We start from the raw sequence: 20,649 nt of genomic DNA on the forward strand, positions 1-20,649 counted from the left end.
TCCATAAATTGACCCCTTTTGCAGAAATGCAACGTTCTATTAATTTACTTGGTTTTATGAAGCTCTCCGTTCCTTTTAAGTTGTACTTACTTTCTCTTTTTGCAAATCTTTTCCGGACATTGACTGGTAAAGTTTCTTTCTGAGCTTTATACGCGATGTGCAGAATACTACAATCTACTACGTCGTGAAATTTCAACCATTTCCACTGAAGAAATAATGGGGTTGTTGGATCGCTATGAAGAACACACTTTCGGATTTGTCCAACTGCACGAGTGCTAACACTTTTACATCAGTGTTTGCAAACAACATGAGAAGATACTTTCTCATTTACACAACTCAAGGGCGCCAGAAATATGTATGAAAAAGGGATGCCCCATTTTATGGTATTTTGCGTCTTGTCTTTTGTTGAGGTCCTTGTATACCGTGTGATCATCGTGCGTTAGCATCTGGCGCTAGTCCCTCCCATATAGTGCTAGCGGAGTTAACTGCACGTCTGGTCACGAGCTGCTGGAATAATAAAACGTCAGTCGGAATAGCGCTAGTCGCCATTTCATCCTCCGAGGGGTCGAGACGTTCACAGCAGCTTCAAGAGGTATGAATTCCATTGACTAAAATTGAGCGTTAGCCACAGGCATCTCCGTTATCGGAATTACTAAATGTACCGCAATTACCAGCGTTATCTGTTACAAAATGGTCGCTGTAAAATGTAGGCCTGTTGACTCGCTAAGCTAACACACGAGCTATAGGCGTGCCATAGCCAAAAGGCGCTAAGGGGCAGGTTACATAACTTTGTAGCCGACTAAAACCCGACACGGTGATATGAACGTTTTAACTCTTGCGTTACAGTTTTTAGAAACCAGATGATTAACGTTTTTTCGCGTGCACTGCAGCTAACAATAAAAGCTAACCAGCTCGCTGCGCGTGCTATGAATGGAGAAAATATGACGCGAGCCAGTGGGTCCGCGACGTTTGTGTCTTGTTGTAAAGAAATTTCTTAATTCTTGGTAATGTTTAGCCAGAGAAAATCATATCGTTATTGTATTTCACTTACACTGCTACATATACACAATAATTGTCTATATTGTGAGGATAGAGATGGTAGTACTGAAGTAAAGTTTCGAATCCTCATCACTATCCTATCCGATTGTTGTTGAATTTCAGGATGTGACTTAATTGTTGTACTGAAAATACTTTCAAAACATAATGATAGAAAAACTTTTCTTTCCATTTATACTCCTCTTACAGTCAAAGAACAGTATGTGAGGACGCAGGGCGCCCCGTAGCGGCAGAGTTACAACTTTGGCTAATAAGTCATTTAACAACCACTACTGTATTTCAATGAGCTCTTTTCCCATTATCCCCGCCTGATTTGTTCTGTTGTACAATGAAGTAATATTTGAAATGCTGATGGTTATAATGTTACAGTCTAAGTTAGAGACTTGTTAGGATTCTCTCCAGTGGTTATCGTGTATTGTTAGCAGGGTTCATTACATCTCAAATTATAAATAATAATAGTACATTTAATTTGTGTGGCGCTTTTCAGAATACTCAGACACTTTACATAGTGCATTTTAAAATCGGAAAACCTTAAAACAGAGGAACATCATGAAACAAATGTTAAGATTTTAATGTTCTCCATTGTGCAGGAAAACCTTGTGAATGTACATTAACAACTAAGTTTAAGAAATATAACAGCATTGAAATTTTAATTTATGTTAAGTTAGCTTCATTGTTTCAATGGCATTGTATTGACTGTTATTTTTTTTCTTCTCCCGTAGTGAAGTGGAAGTTCCACAATGGTGAAAATATTCATTGGGAACTTGTCACCAGACACTACATCAGATGAACTTCGTTCTCTCTTTTCCCAATATGGCAAGATTGCAGAATGCTCTATTGTCAAGAACTTTGGCTTTGTACACATGGATGACAAAGCAGAGGCTGAAGAAGCTATCCGCAACCTTCACCATTATGAGCTGAATGGCCAGCCTATGAATGTAGAATTGAGTCGTGGCAAGTCAAGAGGATCTACCAAACTACATGTTGGAAACATTGCCTGTACCAATCAGGAGCTGAGGGCCAAGTTTGAAGAGTTTGGCGCTGTGTTGGAGTGTGACATAGTAAAAAACTATGCTTTTGTTCATATGGAGCGAATGGAGGATGCCATGGAGGCCATTAATCAGTTAGACAACACGGCTTTTAAAGGTGAACTCTCGGGCTGGGCTTGATGGGGATTTAAATTAGATTAGAGTTTTGGTATCAAGAATATTTAATTCTGTTCTTCTAAAATGACGGGTAAGTTATGGATGCAGCACAGGTGAGTAAAAAGAGACAAGAAGGAGTAACGGTAAGCTACGAACAGAAAGGCAGCATTCTTTTAAAGCTGGTATCCGTAATGTCATTGGTAATATCCTTCTGTATGATGAACACAAACAGGTTTTTAATCCACATATGGACAGTTTTAACACCGGACATAATGAATAATAAAATAACTGTATTATACATACCATACTCATGTGAGTAGGCCCAGTAAGGGCTGGATTTACATGAAAACAAACGTGCATGTGGTTATGTTCATAATTCATTTGGTTTCTGCGCACAGCTATGTCGAGACGCATTTGTTCATACGACCAAAATTTATGGCACCACGGGAGAGGTCCACGCGAAACCTCGGTAACATGGGCAGATAATGAAATTTAACTTACACTAACAATTTAATTTGAGTAACCTTTAGCCCGTGCAAGCGGTGCGGCATGTGTGGAAAGTTACGGATTTCAGCTTTAATGACCGTATTTTCATAGATCAAATCATAAGTTATGTCTCTTTGCTTTGGTATAGTGTAGATTTATAACAGACTGATGGATTAGGAGACTTGACACTACATGCCACGCAGAAAATGTTAAATATGTTATTTAAAATAAGTGCAGGCACAAGTCCTTAATGAGTCTTTTCTTTTTAAGGCAAACTGATGAGCGTGAAGCTTTCGACTAGCCGCCTGCGTACTGCGCCGGGAATGGGAGACAGATCGGGTTGTTATCGTTGCGGGCAGGAAGGCCACTGGTCCAAAGAATGCCCTCTAGACCAAAATGGCTACCACAGAAACGGCTCAGAGCCACAATCTGATGGATACAATGCCTCGAGATTTGCCGGGCGTGGTCGCAGCAGGGGTTATCATCCGGACTTCAGTGGCGAGCCCGATTATGGTGGCAGCTATGCTCCTGTGCATGGTTTTTCCCGGGGTCAAAGCAGCAGCAGCATGGCAGGGTACAGAAGAGGTGCTGGCTATGAGAGCGCAATGAGATACGGGCCACACCCAGGTTATGGCATAAGTGCTGTTGCTGATCATAGCATGGCTCGGATGTATGGCAGCGAGGCAGCATACAGGGGCAACAGCTCACTCTATGGCGCGGTACCAGCCTACCCGATGCGACGGTCGTCTTATGAGGAAAGGGATCCGTACGGGGTCGTGGACTACTACGAGAAGTACAGGGCCAATTCTTATGGAGGCAGTTATTTCGAGGAACGTCGCGCTGTCCCCTTGCCTGCTCCATCAACATCCTCTTCCACGGCTATAATGAGAGAACGTCTGCCCCCCTCTAGCCTCGACCCCTACGAGTGCCCTCCCCTCCCTCCTCCACCAGCCCCAGTCTCCTCATACTACGCACGTGACCGGAGTCCGATTCGGAGAGTCGCTGCCGATGCAGATGGATATGCATATGAGCGTTCGCGCCTTTCCCCAGTGACCGCCCTTCCAAGAAGCTCTACCTATGACCATACGCGGGATCCCGGCGCTGAGCGGGCACGGTATACATACTAATCCTTGTTCCCTAAAGCCAGGTGACAGCTGACTCACATTTTGAACGTAGGATAGCCAAAGTGCCATTGGAATCATTGAAATTTAAACATTAAGCAGTATGTAAATTTTCAAGTCAGCCCTCTGTGTATGTGAGGTGTGTGGGTGGGTAGCAGGAATAAGGTTCTAATAAATTTAGCCTATATTAGTCATTGAGTACATTTCAGTGTGAATGGTTGAATACATTCACATTATGCTATGATCTCATTCCAGGTTATGCTTCACCATGCAGTACAACTACTAGCTCATTAACGCTGAGGGAAATGGCTATTTGATCTCCTGCTTGATTGAATGATTTTGGCCACATACAAATAAACAGGTCGCCTGTTTCTTTCCTAGTAGGTTTATCTTAACTGTAAAAGAGAAAATACAGAGAAAAAATATCCAGAAAAACACATTATATAGCAGTTATAACTTAATTTTCAGTTGATCAAGTATTTGATCCCCCTGCAAAACATGGCTTAGTACTTGGTGGATTAACCCTTGTTAGCAAGTACAGACATCAGATGTTTCTTGGAGGTATTTTAGACCACTCTTCTTTGCAGATTCTCTCCAGAGTGTTAAGGTACCGAGGCTTAGAAATGCGAAGTTTCAGCTACCTCCATAGATTTTCTTAATCGTCTGGAGATTGACTAGGCCAGTGTCCTTAACACTCTTCTTCTTGAACCACTTGCCCATATGCACTGGGTCATGATCTTGCTGGAAGAACCACGTGTAACCCGTTTTAAGTACTGTGGCTCAGGGAAGGAGGTTCTCACCTAAGATTTCTCAGCACTTGGCCTCATTCATTGTGTCTTGGATGCAGTACAGTTGTCCTGCACCCTTGGCAGAGAAACGGCCCCAAAGCATAATGGTTCCACCTCTGTGCTTGGCTGCAGGGCTGGTTTTCTTGGGGTCATAGTCGGCAATCTTCTCTCTCCGAACACAGTGAGTCGAATTGATGCCAAAGAGCTCAATTTTGGTCTCATCTGACAAAATCACATTCTCCTAAACTTCCTTAGTATTGTTCAAGTGTTCATTGGCAAACTTCAGACAAGAATCTACATGTGTCTTCTTGGGCAGAGGGACCTTGTGGGCGCTGCAGGATTTCATTACGACGTTACCAATGGTGTTCTTATTGGCTGTAGTCCCAGCTACGTTGAGATCATGAACAAATTCTTCCCTTTTAATTATGGGACCATAATTGGCCTTTCTGATGATCATAGATACTGCATGAGGTGAGAGCTTGTCTGTTTTTGGGTAGTTGGTGGTGCAGTTGAGGATGCAAAGTGTGATTCTTTGGACAGGTTTCTTTCTCACATGTACACAGTTCAGATTATTAGTTTCTGAAGCAGAATGGGCCAATATGTGTGCCTCTTGGCCTCATAACCAATCTGTGAGAGCCAGAATTCTTGCTGGTGAGAAAGGAATCAAATACTTACTCCCCTTGATCAACTGGAAATTAATTTTAACTGTCGTATAATGTATTTTCTGGATTTTTTGTTCATATTCTGTCTCTTACAGTTAAAATAAATCCACTAGTAAAATTATATACTGCTTCTTTTTTTTGTATGTGGCCAAACTCATGACGTGTGCAGGGGATCAAATACTTCCTTCGTTCACTGTAACCAGCTTTCATTGTGCTATTTCCATGTTTTGCTATTGATACAGTTCTGAGATGACTTAGCCAGTGTAGAACTGCAGACACGATGTTTATCTGCAACCTGGTTCCATTCATCCAATCATGATATTGTTTTTAAAAAAAAAAATAAATAAAAAATCTTTGGTCTTCTGAAAACAGATACATATTCATATACTCTTTCAAAACTTTGAAATGAAATTAGTGCATGGTGCATGTTTTAAAGGTGAGTCTTGCGTTAAATTGTATTCAGCAACATTTACTATGTTACTATGTGCATTTTAGTGTATTTGTGTTAGTAGAAGTTCACATTGTTAGTGCATATGTGAAGCAATGGCAAAGCAGCTGTGAATACTGTATGCTTCTTCACATGCTTGTACCAAATATGGACTTGTGCAGACTTCAAAATGGTTACAGTTTTGGATTTAGGTTATGTCAACAATTTGTGAAAGTACTTCAACTTTTTAAAAAAAAAATGAAACTGCGTTTTAAGCTTGCTTTTTTGTTTTATCGTTAGTAGGTGCATTACTTAAATTACATTTATTGTCATGACCATGAGGCTGCACATTTTTAGCATGTGGTAATGTCATAATTAAATGTCTTCAATTGCCTATTCTGTCTCCCTTGATTTCTCACTGTTAGATTAAAAGTAAAATCTGTCTGAAGTTTGAAGACTGTCGTGTGTTTGTGCTGAGTCTTCTGTGTGATAGTGAAGACTGGCGTGAACAGCAAATTGCATCAGTTACTCCAAGCAGAAGATGGACATGGGTGACGCTGATGGATGAAGACCACTTCATTTGCCTATAAATGTGAACAAGTTTCACTTCACATTAATGCAATGTATGTTGACAGGACAACATGGAGTGACATGCACTACATAAAATTGATACTTGTGTTCCCCATTTAACATGTACACATTTATGCATTACTAGACACATAAGTTGGTTTAGTATTCCTGTTCATGGCTATTTTTACATTTTCAGTATTACGTTTATGCAACCAACGCTGTCAGTGATGGTGATGTCTTACCACAGGGTACAAGTTCGTTATATCTGTATGTATTGTTTCCTGGCCACTATTTTATTTATTTCTATGTATTTTTGTGCATTTCGGCAGAGTTCCATAAATTTTAATCTTGTTTTTATTAAAGAATATTTAATTACGCGGATATTTCAGATACTTTTACATTCATGGCGATGGATAAAATTTAACAACAGGATAAATTGGTTGCTTCGTCAAAAATGGGTCAAAAGATAATGGATTGATAGTCATGTTAGCCAATAAATGCTCAGAATGAGAACAAAGGGGAGGGGCTTGGTCCGGCCAATAAGCATGCATTATACTGCAGCGGCTCTCCTTTGGATCAACCTTTGTGATTTTCTGTTGGGCGCCATTTTGATAGAAGTGTGGACAGAAAGGCGCTACGGGCAATACTTTGTTAGACGTTTTCCTAGTTTACGCAAATTTCTACCTGAGCTGACTGACGTTTGAAAAAGACGAGGCCATTTTAGTACATAGAAAATGGCCACGGGAGCAAATGCAACTCCTTTAGGGAAGTTGCATCCCAGTATTGGTGCAAAACGAGGATTTGATGCCGGGCCTGGCGCGGGGAACGGATTGATGCCCACACCGGGGCCGCCTGGATCCTTTCCTGCTCTACAAGCTTTCCAGCCTTCGATGCAAAACCCGGCTTTTCCTTCGTCACATCAGTTCAATCCCGGGTCAGGTTTTTCGGCACAGGGTCAACAGCCAGCTGCGGGGGCCGGGCTCGCCAAACCTGGTAAGTTACCCAAACGTCCGCGAGCGATGCTAGCGCTGGACGCGTTGTGAGTTAGCCTAACAGCGCTAATGTTGCTAACGGGGCGAGCCTTGGCCTTGCACGAAATGGAGGCTGTATTGCCATCGTTAGCAAACAAATGTTAGTGTCTGCTTAGTGGTAGCAGGCCCATTTAGGTTCGCTTTAACAACTGACGCTCCCCTCTTACAAAGTCAGAATTTGCTCACAGAATTAATGTCACAGAATTTTTAAAACATCGGGTTGCCATTGAAATATGCATGTAATGTTAGCTTGCTGCATCGTGTTACGTTAGTTTACTGACAGTGTGATGTGAAACATTATTTCTATGTTACTCATGTGAAGGACATGTTAGGTCTTTTTGAATTGTGAATAAATTAACCACATGAGGGATGCAGCATATTAGTGAAAGAAGTAATTGCATTGCCACAAGTTCCTTTTTACGTTCACTTCAGCTTCTTGTGGTTGTAGATGGGTCATTACCTCTAGCTTTAGTTGCCGCTTATCACGTACCGTAAGGCACCAAAGCTACAACCGGCACAATACATGTCGTTTCTCTACATAGATTTCAGTCAGAAGAAGCAAAGGAAGAAGAGTCGTTGGAGCAGCGAGACGCCTGACCAGAAGACGGTCATACCAGGCATGCCCACTGTCATTCCCCCTGGCCTGACCCGAGACCAAGAAAGAGCATATATAGGTAAATGCCACATAATTCGTACATGTTAGTAAAGTTTGCCATGTGATGTATAAATGCGATTTCTTTTCTAATATGTCTTATCAATTACATTTGTTTGAGGTTTTAGTTTTCTTACATTTTGCATACCAGTATTGATTTAATGTCCTGTTTGCTGAATTCCCAACAGTTAGAGCTTTCTAAAGGCACCTACAAGAAGCATTACTAACTAAAGACTCTTTATTACATTTTCAGTGTGTTTATTGTAACGTGTATTTCACAAAATGGGAAATGTCTAATTTTGCTCCAACTGTTGAGACAAAGCAATCATTTCTGATGATCAGTGAGTATAATTTGTTGATGTAAAGTAATAATTATGCTGGCTTCTCTTCAGTGGAGGTTAAGTGATTCTGCTGTGTTCTGTAGTCCTACGGTTTGCATACCATTGGGCACCCATTAGCAAGAGGAGTTTGAGATAGATGATTAAACACCACTGCTTGCTGATATCTGTACTGAGCTGCAGGTCACTGCTCACTGTCTTGCTTGATCCCCAACACATCATCAGTATTGTTCCTGTGCATGGAGGCGTTACTCATAATGTCCTAACATTGCTAAAATATGCTGTATTTATATTGGTTTACGTGTGAGCAGTGCTGCTTCAATGGCAAAATAATCCAACAAATAACTCAACCAGTTGGTTTTATGAGCATTACAAGTTGGAAAACACTTAATGACTAAGATTTTGCTCCTAGTTTGACCTGTTCTAAAAAGAATAATCACATAAAGCAAGTCATTTTTAAGCACAAATGCCTTCCAGCAGCAGTGTAGCACCGACATACTGCCTTCACAGGCCCTCAGTGGGTGTTCTGAAGCAGATGAGTCCTTCTGTCAATAACTAACATCATTACTGATGTTGTCCACTCATTGGTAATGGTTGTTCTTCCTTGGTATGTAAGCATTCATTTGTGCCCACCCTCTGTTGTCACACTTATCGGTTCCTTTGCTCATTCAATAGATCCCAGATAACAATACAAGGGAAGTGTTTTGAGAAGAAATTGCTGTGAATTATAAGTCACAGGCCCTGTATTATTCTAACCCAGTATAATAATTTCAATGACCAGTGAATTTCTCTGTTTGGGGGGAGGAATTTCATTACAAATTTCATAATGTGCATGGGATAACTGATTGATTTATTTTTTTATTGTCTTCTAAATGCAAGGATTTTTCCTATGTCACTGCAGACTCTCAGTGTTAGATCTGTGGAGTGCAAAAAGTGACTGTGATCACCTGTTTTATTGCAAAACAAATAGACCAATCAGTGATTTTTAGACCCAGTGTGTCCTTAAAATGCCAAAGCCTTTAAAGACCATACACTTGAGTAAGTGAAGCCCTGTCTTCATGGAGGAAAACCTCAGCATGGGTTTGAAGTAATAATGGTATGGCAGGCATTTTTAGGAATCATGGTCTCATCATTTACTGACATGCTGCCATGTTTAATCATTATCTGAAGGAAGTTTAGTCTTGATAATGCTAACGTAAATGACCTCTAGAACATTCATATTGGGGTAATGCGTGCCTCATGTCCTCAAAATGAGTAAGTGGTTTCATGCTTTAGAATCTTACCAGATGTTTATTTGATCCCCTTTTTATGTAACAGACTCACCATTTGTCTTTACTTCAGTAATGTTTGAGACAATGCTCTAATGTGCAGAGCATTGTCTCTCTGATGTTGTTGTGGTAACCACATTTCTCTCCATCCTTGTTTTTCTTTCCTAACCTGAATTCTTCCAGTCCAACTGCAGATTGAAGACCTGACTCGTAAACTGCGTACAGGAGACCTGGGAATCCCTGTTAACCCTGAGGACAGGTCGGAAAAAGATTAAACCCACGAACAGTAACACTTTCTCTACCTTCTTGACTTTTTGGAAGACATATGTTCATTATCAGTATATATGTGGTTGTTAGCCAAAATCTCAGATTATACACTAGTAGTAGTAGTAGTAGTAGTAGCTGGAAGATGTAGAGTCTACTTGGCTACCCCTAAGTGAAGGAAAGTGTTGTTTAGACTGTTTTCACGTTGCCAAAGCAGTCTACATTGGTTTATTTATGAAGATGACGGACTGCTCATCATTCTGTCACAAAAAAAATTTACATAGCTGTACAGTTACTGGTAGCTTCAAAAATTTATAAATTTCTGCTTAGTCTGAATTAGTAATAGTGTATTTTTCTGAGTAAGTTTTATATATTGGTTCTTTTTGTGACTTTAAAATAGGTATGTTACAGATTGTTAATTTTTGTGTACAATGAAAGTAATCATAAGCTGCACAATGAAGTGCAAAAAAAATTGACCTCATTGCTTTTGGATTCAGTGCCATTTTACACAATCTCTATTACAACAGCTTAAAAAAAATGTATGTATTTTTACCCAAGACTATAAGACAATGTTTTACAAGAAGTACTATTCAAATTATTTTAGCCGTATTCAAATTATTAAATTGACACTTAGAGTTGTAAGTGGTAGCAAACACAGAGTTAATTATCAAAGTTCCATCTTGACTGTGGAAACAGTAACTTGACCAAAATCACATTATTCATAGTCCACGTTCTGTTTTTTCTGAGCTTTTACTTGAACAGCGTAGTTTTCTAATGTGAGGAAAGAGTTTGCCCAGAGCCTACAGACTACCATCATTAGAGGAATATTGTTTTGTGTTGCAATTTTTATTTCTCAGATAAATGCTTCCTTATCAGATTTCTCTTTGATTAAAACATAGTTAAACAGTGTTTCAATCTTGGGTAAAAAATGAATTTCATTGAAAATGTTTTTTATATTAGCTAGTGTCTAAAGGGGAAGGTAGCAGGTGTTTGAATGCTTAGATATACCTGTATATAGGCCAGTGTAAGATGAGTTTAAATGGATGGTAGCCATGACAATTTAGCAAGTCACCATTAGAACCAAGAAAAGTCTAATATTTTCACCATTTCTATTGCAGTATTAGTCATTCACAGGATTTGTTCAGTAGTCATTCATTCAAATTTAGCTTCCTAGAATTTATGCATCATGGTCTACCCACTGCTTGTCTTGTCTGATCTAGAGTGCTGTGTGAATATGTGAATATATATATTTATATATATATAAACACACACATGCAGCGTGATTCATAATGTATGAAGACTGTCTTCTGAAACGAGTTTGGGTCAGTGTGCCTTATTCTATATAAGTGATTTTTGACATTTATTATTTACCACCTTTTTAGCTTTGAAGTACTAGTAGTTCCATTGAATTGGCTCTTTTGGAAAAGATAGTTTCACATAAGGATTCATACCGTTCCATTGATACTTCCTTGCCTGACTTTTTACTTATTGATTATTCTATAACTTTTTGCCATGGATGATTAAGCTCATGGTGTGACGTCTACTTAATAACATATTAGTGATTATTAGGCTGTGTTAGACCTAACAAATGATTTGTTGCTGGTCATTTCTGGTTTTCCCGTAATGTGGCTTTAAATATTTTCACCCAGGGGGGAAGAGTGGCATGTTCTGGTTTTCCCTCTGGACTCTTCAGGTCTGGAAGAAAACTGCCAGAATTGTGTGTGTTCTGGAAAAGCAATGGCCAACTTATAACATAGTTTCCATAAGGATCTGTTCCCACAGGAAGTGGCTTGCTCTCAAGAGTGTGTAAAGTTGACCTTTGCTAGCTAGAGTCCCTGTTGCCTGTACACTGTATAGTTTGTCCTCATAATCAGACATTTCCACAGCAACCAAAAAGTTGATTGCAGAGTTGCAGCATTCGTAAAAATCACTCCCCATTCTAATGTGACACAACCAACTTGGGGGGCGTTTCAGGTTGTCACCGTTGGAAGGTTGAAGCATAAACAAAAATAGCCATACTTTTTTTTTTCTCACTCTTCACATCACATGGACACAAATGTGGCTCTCTTGACGGGAGAGCATAGGAAAAGGTGGATATCTAATCTTAATTCCTTTTCTCTAACCCAAATTACCCCACGTCAACCTAACCCTTTTTCAAGCACAGAGCCTTCTTAACGCAGCAACACAGGTTTTCAGCGTCCAAGGGGAGGTATGGACCTCTTCCGCCACGTCAGCACCAAGCAACTCTCAAAGCCAGCGTTTCTTCTTAGGATTGCGAATTTTGCTTTGGTTTCTTTTCTTACCTCCAACTTTCCTTTCTTGTAGGCCAACAATCCTGTATGCAGGTTTAGTTATGGCCATGTATTTGTTTTGGGGTTTTTTTTTGTTTTTTGTTTTTTTTTTTTTTTTGCTTTGTGGTTGATGCCCCTCCAGTGTATTGGGTAAATTACCACTATACAGCTTTGGTAGCCCATTTTTACCCCGAATTGTATGAAAGAATGGACTCTAGCCTTTGAAATGTCAGTGCAGAGTTCCTACATAATTTTCTTTCCTTTTTGAGTTTGCTCTTGCACTGGCCATGAGGCAGAATCAGTCTAAGGATTCTCTTAGTAAATCTAAATTTCCAAAACAAATGTTAACATTAAACATATTATTTCTAAGACATGTCAGTCCCCATTGATTCAAAATCCAACTGGAGATTTTAATTTTTAAGGTCTTAGGTAGCTGTAGGGAGCCTGTGTGATTGTAAATGGCATGATTCTATTTCTACAGGGGTATCAGTTATGTCCGTTTTGTCTTTTGTCTACTGTTCTCAGGTCTCCCTCTCCAGAGCCTATCTACAACAGCGAGGGCAAGAGGTTAAACACCCGCGAGTATCGCACACGAAAGAAGATTGAGGAGGAGCGTCACTCCCTTATCACTGAAATGGTTGGATTGAATCCTGACTTCAAGCCTCCCGCAGATTATAAGTATGGGTTTTCCCCCCGTCTACGATGTGTTCAATATGTTAGAAAGTATTTGTGTTAATTTAATAAATACCATGGCACGTTTTGAATTTTATGTGGACAAACAGCTTAATATGAATGATGGTCATCTATAATTATACAATGTGAATGTTCTCCAGGTTGGTTTAATATGTGACTTGTAAAGCAGCCCTTTTACAGGAACTTAACAAAACATAATCTGTTGTTATCGTTTCCACTGTTCACTATCCACTCTATATGGGAGTTCTTCAGACTAAAGTTGGGCCCTGCACACTTTTGTCAGGGGTTTTACAAATGGTTACCTTCCCCCTTGTGTTGAATAGTTTTGCTCCATCACATTTTCAGTCTGTTACACGATCTACATTTTCCCCTTCTACTTTTTTTTTTTTTTGGAGCAGGACAATTAAAACACATTTGTTGGATGGACAAGGATGTGCTGGTTCCTCAGGTCCTGGTTAATCATTTAAGACAGAAAGCTATTGAGAGAAGGCTGCGGTAAACAGAAAACTGTTTACTTTTTTCTGATAAGTCTTGCACTCCACCTAAAGGTGGAATACTTATCAGCACCTGGCAAAAACACCGAGCCAAACAATGAGAGGCATAAATCATACCAAATATTAATGAAAATCACATATTGTAGCAAATAATGAAGTAAAAAACTGTGATAGGAAGTGATAATGAAATATGCATTGCTTCTTTCACCTGCCATGCAGTACAAAAATACAGCTATAGTGTTTTAATAACAGGAAGCCAGTTTGAAAAACTGGAAATGCAAACAAGGCATTTTCAAGGGTCAGATTATGGGAATTTTGGGGGGTCTGTCTTTCTATAGTAGAGAATGTCTAGTGGCTGTTGACTAAAATGACGGTATACTGAGGACTCAACAATGACTTTTTGACAATCACAAAGCAGCCCATTCTCCTTACAAATGCTTTTCTTGTATCTGTTCCCTACAGGCCTCCAGCCACCAGAGTCAACGACAAAGTTATGATCCCCCAAGACGAATACCCTGAAATCAACTTTGTTGGCCTGTTAATTGGGCCACGGTCAGTTGGATTCAGCTTTATTATCATATTTTTGTTCTTAATATTTTTTATTTGTCTATTGTACACACTTCCATAGAATGTGTTTTTTTTTATTCCAAATGGGCAAATTGGTTTGCCAGCAGTAGTTGGTAGTCATCACACATTCATAAAAGTATGCAAGTGAATAGTCAGTTCAATGTTTTTCATGTTTCACCAGCGGTAATACCCTGAAGAACATTGAAAAGGAGTGCTGTGCCAAGATCATGATCCGAGGGAAAGGTTCTGTCAAGGAGGGGAAGGTGGGCCGAAAAGATGGGCAGATGTTGCCAGGAGAAGATGAACCTCTGCATGCCCTGGTCACTGCCAACACAATGGAGAATGTCAAGAAAGCTGTGGAGCAGGTTTGAATACCTTATCTGTTCTGATGATCAGACTTCTTTAGATTCCACTTTTGCTTAGCTTTGTAATGATAATGAAGAATTTTCATATTAGTTTATGGTAAAATGTATTCACTTTTCTTATGGTGTACATATATTGATGGCAAGGAGTGTGTCCACAGATTCGTACCATCCTGAAGCAAGGCATTGAGACACCTGAGGACCAGAATGACCTAAGAAAGATGCAGCTGAGGGAGCTGGCCAGACTGAATGGCACACTGCGGGAAGATGATAACAGGTCTGTCAGACTGTGTTTTAAACACAGTTTGATGTAGGGAGATCATCAGTGATTTGCTCTCGCATATCTGGCCATTCTTGGCCATGTTGCGTGAAACAGGATGGGAAATGACATGTTCTGGTAGACTCAATTTAATCTACAGAGCACCACTGAAGACAGAATGTGCCTCTTTGTCTCTGTAGGATTCTTCGTCCTTGGCAGAACTCTGAGCCGCGCAGTATCACCAACACCACACTCTGTACCAAATGTGGTGGTGCAGGCCACATCTCCTCTGACTGCAAGTACACCAGGTAATGATGGGTAGATGAATCACACAATTCCAACTGAAAGCCAAATTGTATTATGTACCAGTCTTGTGACAATGTTTCTTGTTTTTGTCCTCTGTAGCACATTTGCTGCCCACAGGGCAACAGGTGGCGAGCCCCCTCAGTCAGCCCAGGACAAGGCTCGTATGGACAAGGAGTATCTATCCCTCATGGCTGAGCTGGGGGAGGCTCCAGTCCCTACATCTGGCGGAGGACACTCCAGTACCCAGGGAGGAGCACCCCGGGCCTCTGGCCCCAACAATAACCAACCACCACCGGTTTGTTTTTTCACACACACACGATTCCACACTGTTGTTGGTATAGAGAAGTGACAAATGACTGTTGGTGTAGAGAAGTGACTGACATGACTGTTGTTTAACAGAACCGGCCTCCCTGGATGAGCTCAGGTCCGAACGAGAACAGGAACTTCCATGGCATGCATGGAGGGCCTGGTGGCCATGGGGGACCCCATAACTTCCCTCCCCCCATGCCCAACATGGGAGCTCCACCTATGCCCCCCAACCCTAATGGTCTGCCTCCGCCTTGGATGCAGCCCCCACCTCCTCCCATGGGCCAAGGACCTGGACCTCATGGACACCCAATGGGTAAGAGCATACTGTTACAGGTTTTGGGAGTTGTTACTCATCTACGCTAGGCTCAGACTACACAACATCAGCATGATAACAACCTTGACCCAAAGGTGTAGCCTGTCAGGCATGACAATCAATAAGGATTATTATTACAGAATTTATATCTATATATAATACATGTTATCAGACATTTCAGGTGAATCTAAAATATAAACATTCCAGTTTGTTTAGTGCTTTTTGTTTACAACATAATTCCATATGTGTTCTTTCATGGTTTTAAAGTCTCCAGTATTAATCTACAATGTAGAAAATAACTAAATAACTATTGAATAGGAAGTTGTGTCCAAACTTTTGACTGGTAGTGTACATGTGGACAAAGAGGAGCAAGCTCTGGCACCATAGCTTGCAGGTCAACAAAGAGAAAGTATTTAGGAATAAAATTTTTATTTATTTTTATTTTTTGTAGGTCTGCTACCACCTCCGATGGGTATGATGCCGCCACCACCTCCTCCCCCCAGCAACCAGCCACCTCCTCCTCCTTCTGGTCCCTTGCCACCATGGCAACAGCAGGCTCCACCTCCACCCCCTACTAGCAGTATGGCAACTAGCACACCGCTGCCTTGGCAACAGAGTAAGACTATACAAAAGCTTTATCCAAAACCATCCAGTCTTTAACTACTCACAATACACACAGTTCTGTGAGGACTAGAATATGTTAATGGGTAAACCTAATTCTGGATTCATTACTTACTTTTTAAATTGCATTATGGAACACTCTGTCCACTACAGAGTATAACAGCAGTACAAAATGCACTCTCTACTGCAAAATTACATTTTTGTTGTGTATAAAGTGAGGTTTGGGCATTGAAAACTGAGCCCAATACCAAACAGCATTACAGAAGGAAAATTGACTCTTTAATTTGCAGGTCTCAAGCAAGCATAAGTTATGGCAACTGGACTAACCTCGTGTGAGTCGAAAACGTTTCACCTCTCATCCAAGAGACACTGAAGAAGCCTCTTGGATGAGAGGTGAAACGTTTTCGACTCACACGAGGTTAGTCCAGTTGCCATAACTTATGCTTGCTTGAGACTTATCATGACCTGGATGACTGAGAACATCCACAGATTTATTCTTTAATTTGCAGTTTATGTAATAAAGTACAGTTCAGTCATCGCAGAAGTTAATACTTGGTTGGGCCAATTCTCTAATACCTGGTAACTGCCTATCCTTTTGTATTTTGCACACATGAATATGATGGATAGAAGTCGCTGCTTGATGAGAAATCTGGTTTCTAGGCTCTGGAATGTGTGTCTGATAGTTATTTCTGGTCACATAGATGATCTGATTGACAGACACATTTTGAAATCACATTGACAGCAGTACTATCATTGTATGGCTTAATGAATGATGCTGACAACTTGATTACAGTAAACAGTTAATCTTCAACTGCGTTTCACCTCCTTTAGATACCACCACCACGTCCAGCCCTGGCACAGGCACCCTACCTCCATGGCAGCAGCCCCAGCAGTCCGCAGCATCTGGAGCTCAGCCCCCGCCACCCATGGGTACCCCGTCCATGGTGCCACCTCCCCCAGGAGTTCAGCCCCCATTGCCCCCAGGCGCTCCACCTCCTCCTCCACCACCGCCTCCAGGCTCAACCGGCATGATGTATGCTCCACCGCCGCCCCCACCACCCATGGACCCTTCTAACTTTGTCACCATGATGGGGATGGGGGTACCAGGCATGCCCCCCTTTGGCATGCCTCCCGCACCCCCTCCTCCTCCACCCCAGAATTAAGACCACCACAAAAAAATCGTCCTCACACAAAAGTTTCTACCCTGCAGCACACTGTGCACCACATACCCCATAGACGGATATTATGTACAAGAGCATTGTGTGCCCACAGAAAAAAATCATAACCAGTGCTTTATTTTTTATTGATCCTTGATATTGTGAAGACATCTCTGACTTAATGAAAGGTTGTTAGTTCAGCAAGTTCTGTAACCTAATTAGTTGTTTTCCCTGTGTTTAAAAGTTTGTATTATCTTAAAGCTCCTTGCGTGCATACAAACATGTTGCTCTTGGGCATGTGTTCAGTTAGAGCTACCATAGTTTCTGTCATGTTACTTGTATACCAAATACACCGCTCAATCAGCCAGCCCTGAGTTTAGTATTGTGCTCAACAGTATCATCATTCGAACTTGAACGCTTAACTTTCTTTGGATTTAATATATTGAAGTTCAGCTTGCATGATCCATTTAATAAAACACATTTTTCTGTTTAAAGTGACAAATTTATATTCCTGTCTCATTTCCTGTCTTGGCTTTGAGTTGAATAAGATTAATATTTTTGTAATAACAAGATGTGAAGTGTATGTTAGTCCTGTAAAACCTTTGTAGTACTGTCTGAGATTGTTTTCCAGAATTATTTTTTTCTTACTGGCCTGCATACGAGTTGTGACATTGAGTTTGAAAAGGGTAAACGGTGCTGCGTCCTGCTAGCTTCTGACCACCTGCACTACTTGACTGATGAAAATATCATTTTCTGCATCTCTCTGCTATAAGACACTGTGTGCAGTGTTTGTGTTGCTTTTGCAAGGACAGAAATAACCATTTTGTCCCTCAAGTTATTAGCAAAAAAAAAAAAAATGTTAGTTTCACTTTGTTTCTGGAGTCAGTCTGTGTTATGGTGCAAGCCTGAATGAATAGCTGTTGAAATTTTGCTTCATTTAGTATTAAACTGATCTGCTTCACCTTTTTTGTCATTGAGTTTCTCCTTTCATGGTTGTGAGACACAGCCAGCCACGGCTCTGTTGGCTACCTCTGTTATGTGTTGCATAACGTGTTTTTGTTTACAGTGTCTGCTGCCTCACAAATGCTCCAGAAAAATGTGGATTCACGAGTTTAAATTAAGGTTTTCTGTGCCTGTACCCCAGTACTGATAATCACATTAGAATTTAATGGTTACAAAATGAAGTTTGTTTAGAAATCTGAGAAAATCACCTGATGTCTTCCCTCAGTGAACACTTCCTACATCTCTAATTTCAAATCTCAATGCAGCATGAGGTTCACTGAATAAATTGTGGTCCCATTTAGAGGAAAACTGATGATAAAATGGGGCATATCCTGTGTCTGTCAAGCTGCTGCTGGAGGGGTGTGTTTGGTGGAGTTTCCAGTCAGATCGCCTTGTCACCCAAATGTGATTGCATCCTGTTTCAAAACACCAATGTGAACAATTTGAGAAGGGACGAACTAAAGACTTCTCGGCATCAAAACTATGAATGAACACATATAGAATTATGTAGTAAACAATATAGTGTGAAATAAGTGAAAACATTTTATATTTTAGATTCTTCAAAATAGCCACCCTTTGCTTTGATTACTGCTTTGCACACTCTTGCCATTCTCTCCATGAGCTTCATGAGGTAGTCACCTGAAATGGTTTTCCAACAGTCTTGAAGGAGTTCCCAGAGATGCTGAGCACTTGTTGGTCCTTTTGTCTTCACTCTGTGGTCCATCTCATCCCAAACCATCTGGATTGGGTTTAGGTCAGGTGACTGTGGAGGCCAGGTCATCTGATGCAGCACTCCATCACTCTCCTTCTTGGTCAAATAGTCCTTACACAGCCTGGAGGTGTGTTTGGGATCATTGTCCTGTTGACAAATAAATGATGATCCAACTAAACGCAAACCGGATGGGATGGCATGTCACTGCAGGATGCTGTGGTAGCCATGCTGGTTCAGTGTGACTTCCATTTTGAATAAATCCCCAACAGTGTTACCAGCAAAGCACCCCGACATCATCACACCTCCTCCTCCATCACACAAAGCGTCACACAGAGACATGGCAGGTGCAACCAAAGATCTCAAATTTGGACTCATCAGAGCAAAACACAGACTTCCACTGGTCTAATGTCCATTCCTGGTGTTTCTTGGTCCAAACAAATCTCTTCTACTTGTTGATTTTCCTTAGTAGTGGTTTCTTAGCAGCTGTTTGACCATAAAGGCCTGATTGGTTCAGCCTCCACTGAACAGTTGATGTAGAGATGTGTCTGCTACTAGAACTCTGTGTGGCATTTATCTGGGATCTAATCTGAGCTGCTGTTAACTTGTCATTTCTGAGGTTGGTGACTTGGATGAACTTATCCTCAGCAGTAGAGGTGATTCTTGGTCTTCCTTTCCTTCCTCCTGTGAGCCAGTTTTGTCGTAGCGATTGATGTTTTTTGTGGCTGCACTTGGGGATACATTGAATTTTTTTTTTTTGCAATTTTCCAGACTGATTGACCTTCAGTTCTTAAAGTAATGATGGACTGTGGTTTCTCTTTACTTAGCTGATTGGTTCTTGCCATAATATGGGTTCTAACAGTTGTCAAAAGTGTGTACCAACCTGACTTCTGCACAACACAACTGATGGTCTCAACCCCATTAAGAAGGAAAGAAATTCCACAAATTAACCTTGACAAGACACACCTGTGAAGTGAAAACCATTTCAGATGACTACCTCATGAAGCTCATGGAGAGAAGGACAAGAGTGTACAAAGCAGTAATCAAAGCAGAGGGTGGCTATTTTGAAGAATCTAAAATATAAAACATATTAAGAGTTATTTGACAATTGTTTGCTACATAATTCCACATATCTTGATTCATAGCTTTGATGTCTTCAGTATGTATGTATGTACAATGTAGAAAGTAGTAAAAATAAGGAAAAGGCATTGAATGAGAAAGCGTGTCCAAACTTTTGACTGGTAGTGTATCTTTAGCTTTCATAGCTTGTGGACAGGTACAACGGGTATTTTGGTTTTAGTCATGACTTGCAATTGAACAGTAACTGAACTCAAGAACTACTGCATCATCTGTTGTAATTTCATGTGTAGCGTAATGAATGTTGTAGGACCATTTAATATTGAAAAGAAGTTGCATTTTCTCAAAAAAAACCTAGCAATGTCAAAGGGTATGAACAATTCTGGATGTGGCTTTTTTTCTGTTTTTTTTTTTTTTTTTTGCAAAAGCATAGAAAACAAAGTAAAGCAAAGAAATACTAAAACTCCACCATCAACATCTTTAACACAATGTCTTGCTGCCTTGTGGCACTTGTTTATGTCATTTCCACCAGGAAATTCATAGGTCAAATAAAAAAACCTATTTGAGTAAAAAATGTACAATGGCTGTAAATAATTTTGGGCTTAATTGTATGTGTGTAGGTTATATCATAATACTTGCCTGATGTGGTTGAAAGTTTGGCAAAAAGGACAATTTGACCTT

The 20,649-nt window shown here is 40.5% G+C and overlaps 2 protein-coding genes across 2 annotated transcripts; both read left to right on the forward strand.

Moving 5' to 3' along the window:
* Positions 1-432: 432 nt before the first annotated feature.
* Positions 433-6,133, forward strand: LOC111587494 (RNA-binding protein 4.1). Its single transcript, XM_023297469.3, has 3 exons — positions 433-592; positions 1,779-2,202; positions 2,958-6,133. Exons 2-3 carry the CDS (start codon positions 1,797-1,799, stop codon positions 3,812-3,814), a joined length of 1,263 nt encoding a protein of 420 aa, XP_023153237.1. The 5' UTR covers positions 433-592; positions 1,779-1,796; the 3' UTR covers positions 3,815-6,133.
* A 717-nt stretch (positions 6,134-6,850) lies between these two features.
* Positions 6,851-18,141, forward strand: sf1 (splicing factor 1). Its single transcript, XM_023297468.3, has 12 exons — positions 6,851-7,248; positions 7,829-7,960; positions 9,728-9,803; positions 12,625-12,777; positions 13,749-13,838; positions 14,035-14,218; positions 14,377-14,492; positions 14,675-14,782; positions 14,880-15,075; positions 15,180-15,402; positions 15,854-16,018; positions 16,855-18,141. Exons 1-12 carry the CDS (start codon positions 6,990-6,992, stop codon positions 17,184-17,186), a joined length of 2,034 nt encoding a protein of 677 aa, XP_023153236.1. The 5' UTR covers positions 6,851-6,989; the 3' UTR covers positions 17,187-18,141.
* The last annotated feature ends 2,508 nt before the right edge of the window (positions 18,142-20,649 follow it).

Source organism: Amphiprion ocellaris, chromosome 23 (assembly GCF_022539595.1).
Source record: "Amphiprion ocellaris isolate individual 3 ecotype Okinawa chromosome 23, ASM2253959v1, whole genome shotgun sequence".
Classification (NCBI taxonomy): Eukaryota; Metazoa; Chordata; class Actinopteri; family Pomacentridae; genus Amphiprion; species Amphiprion ocellaris.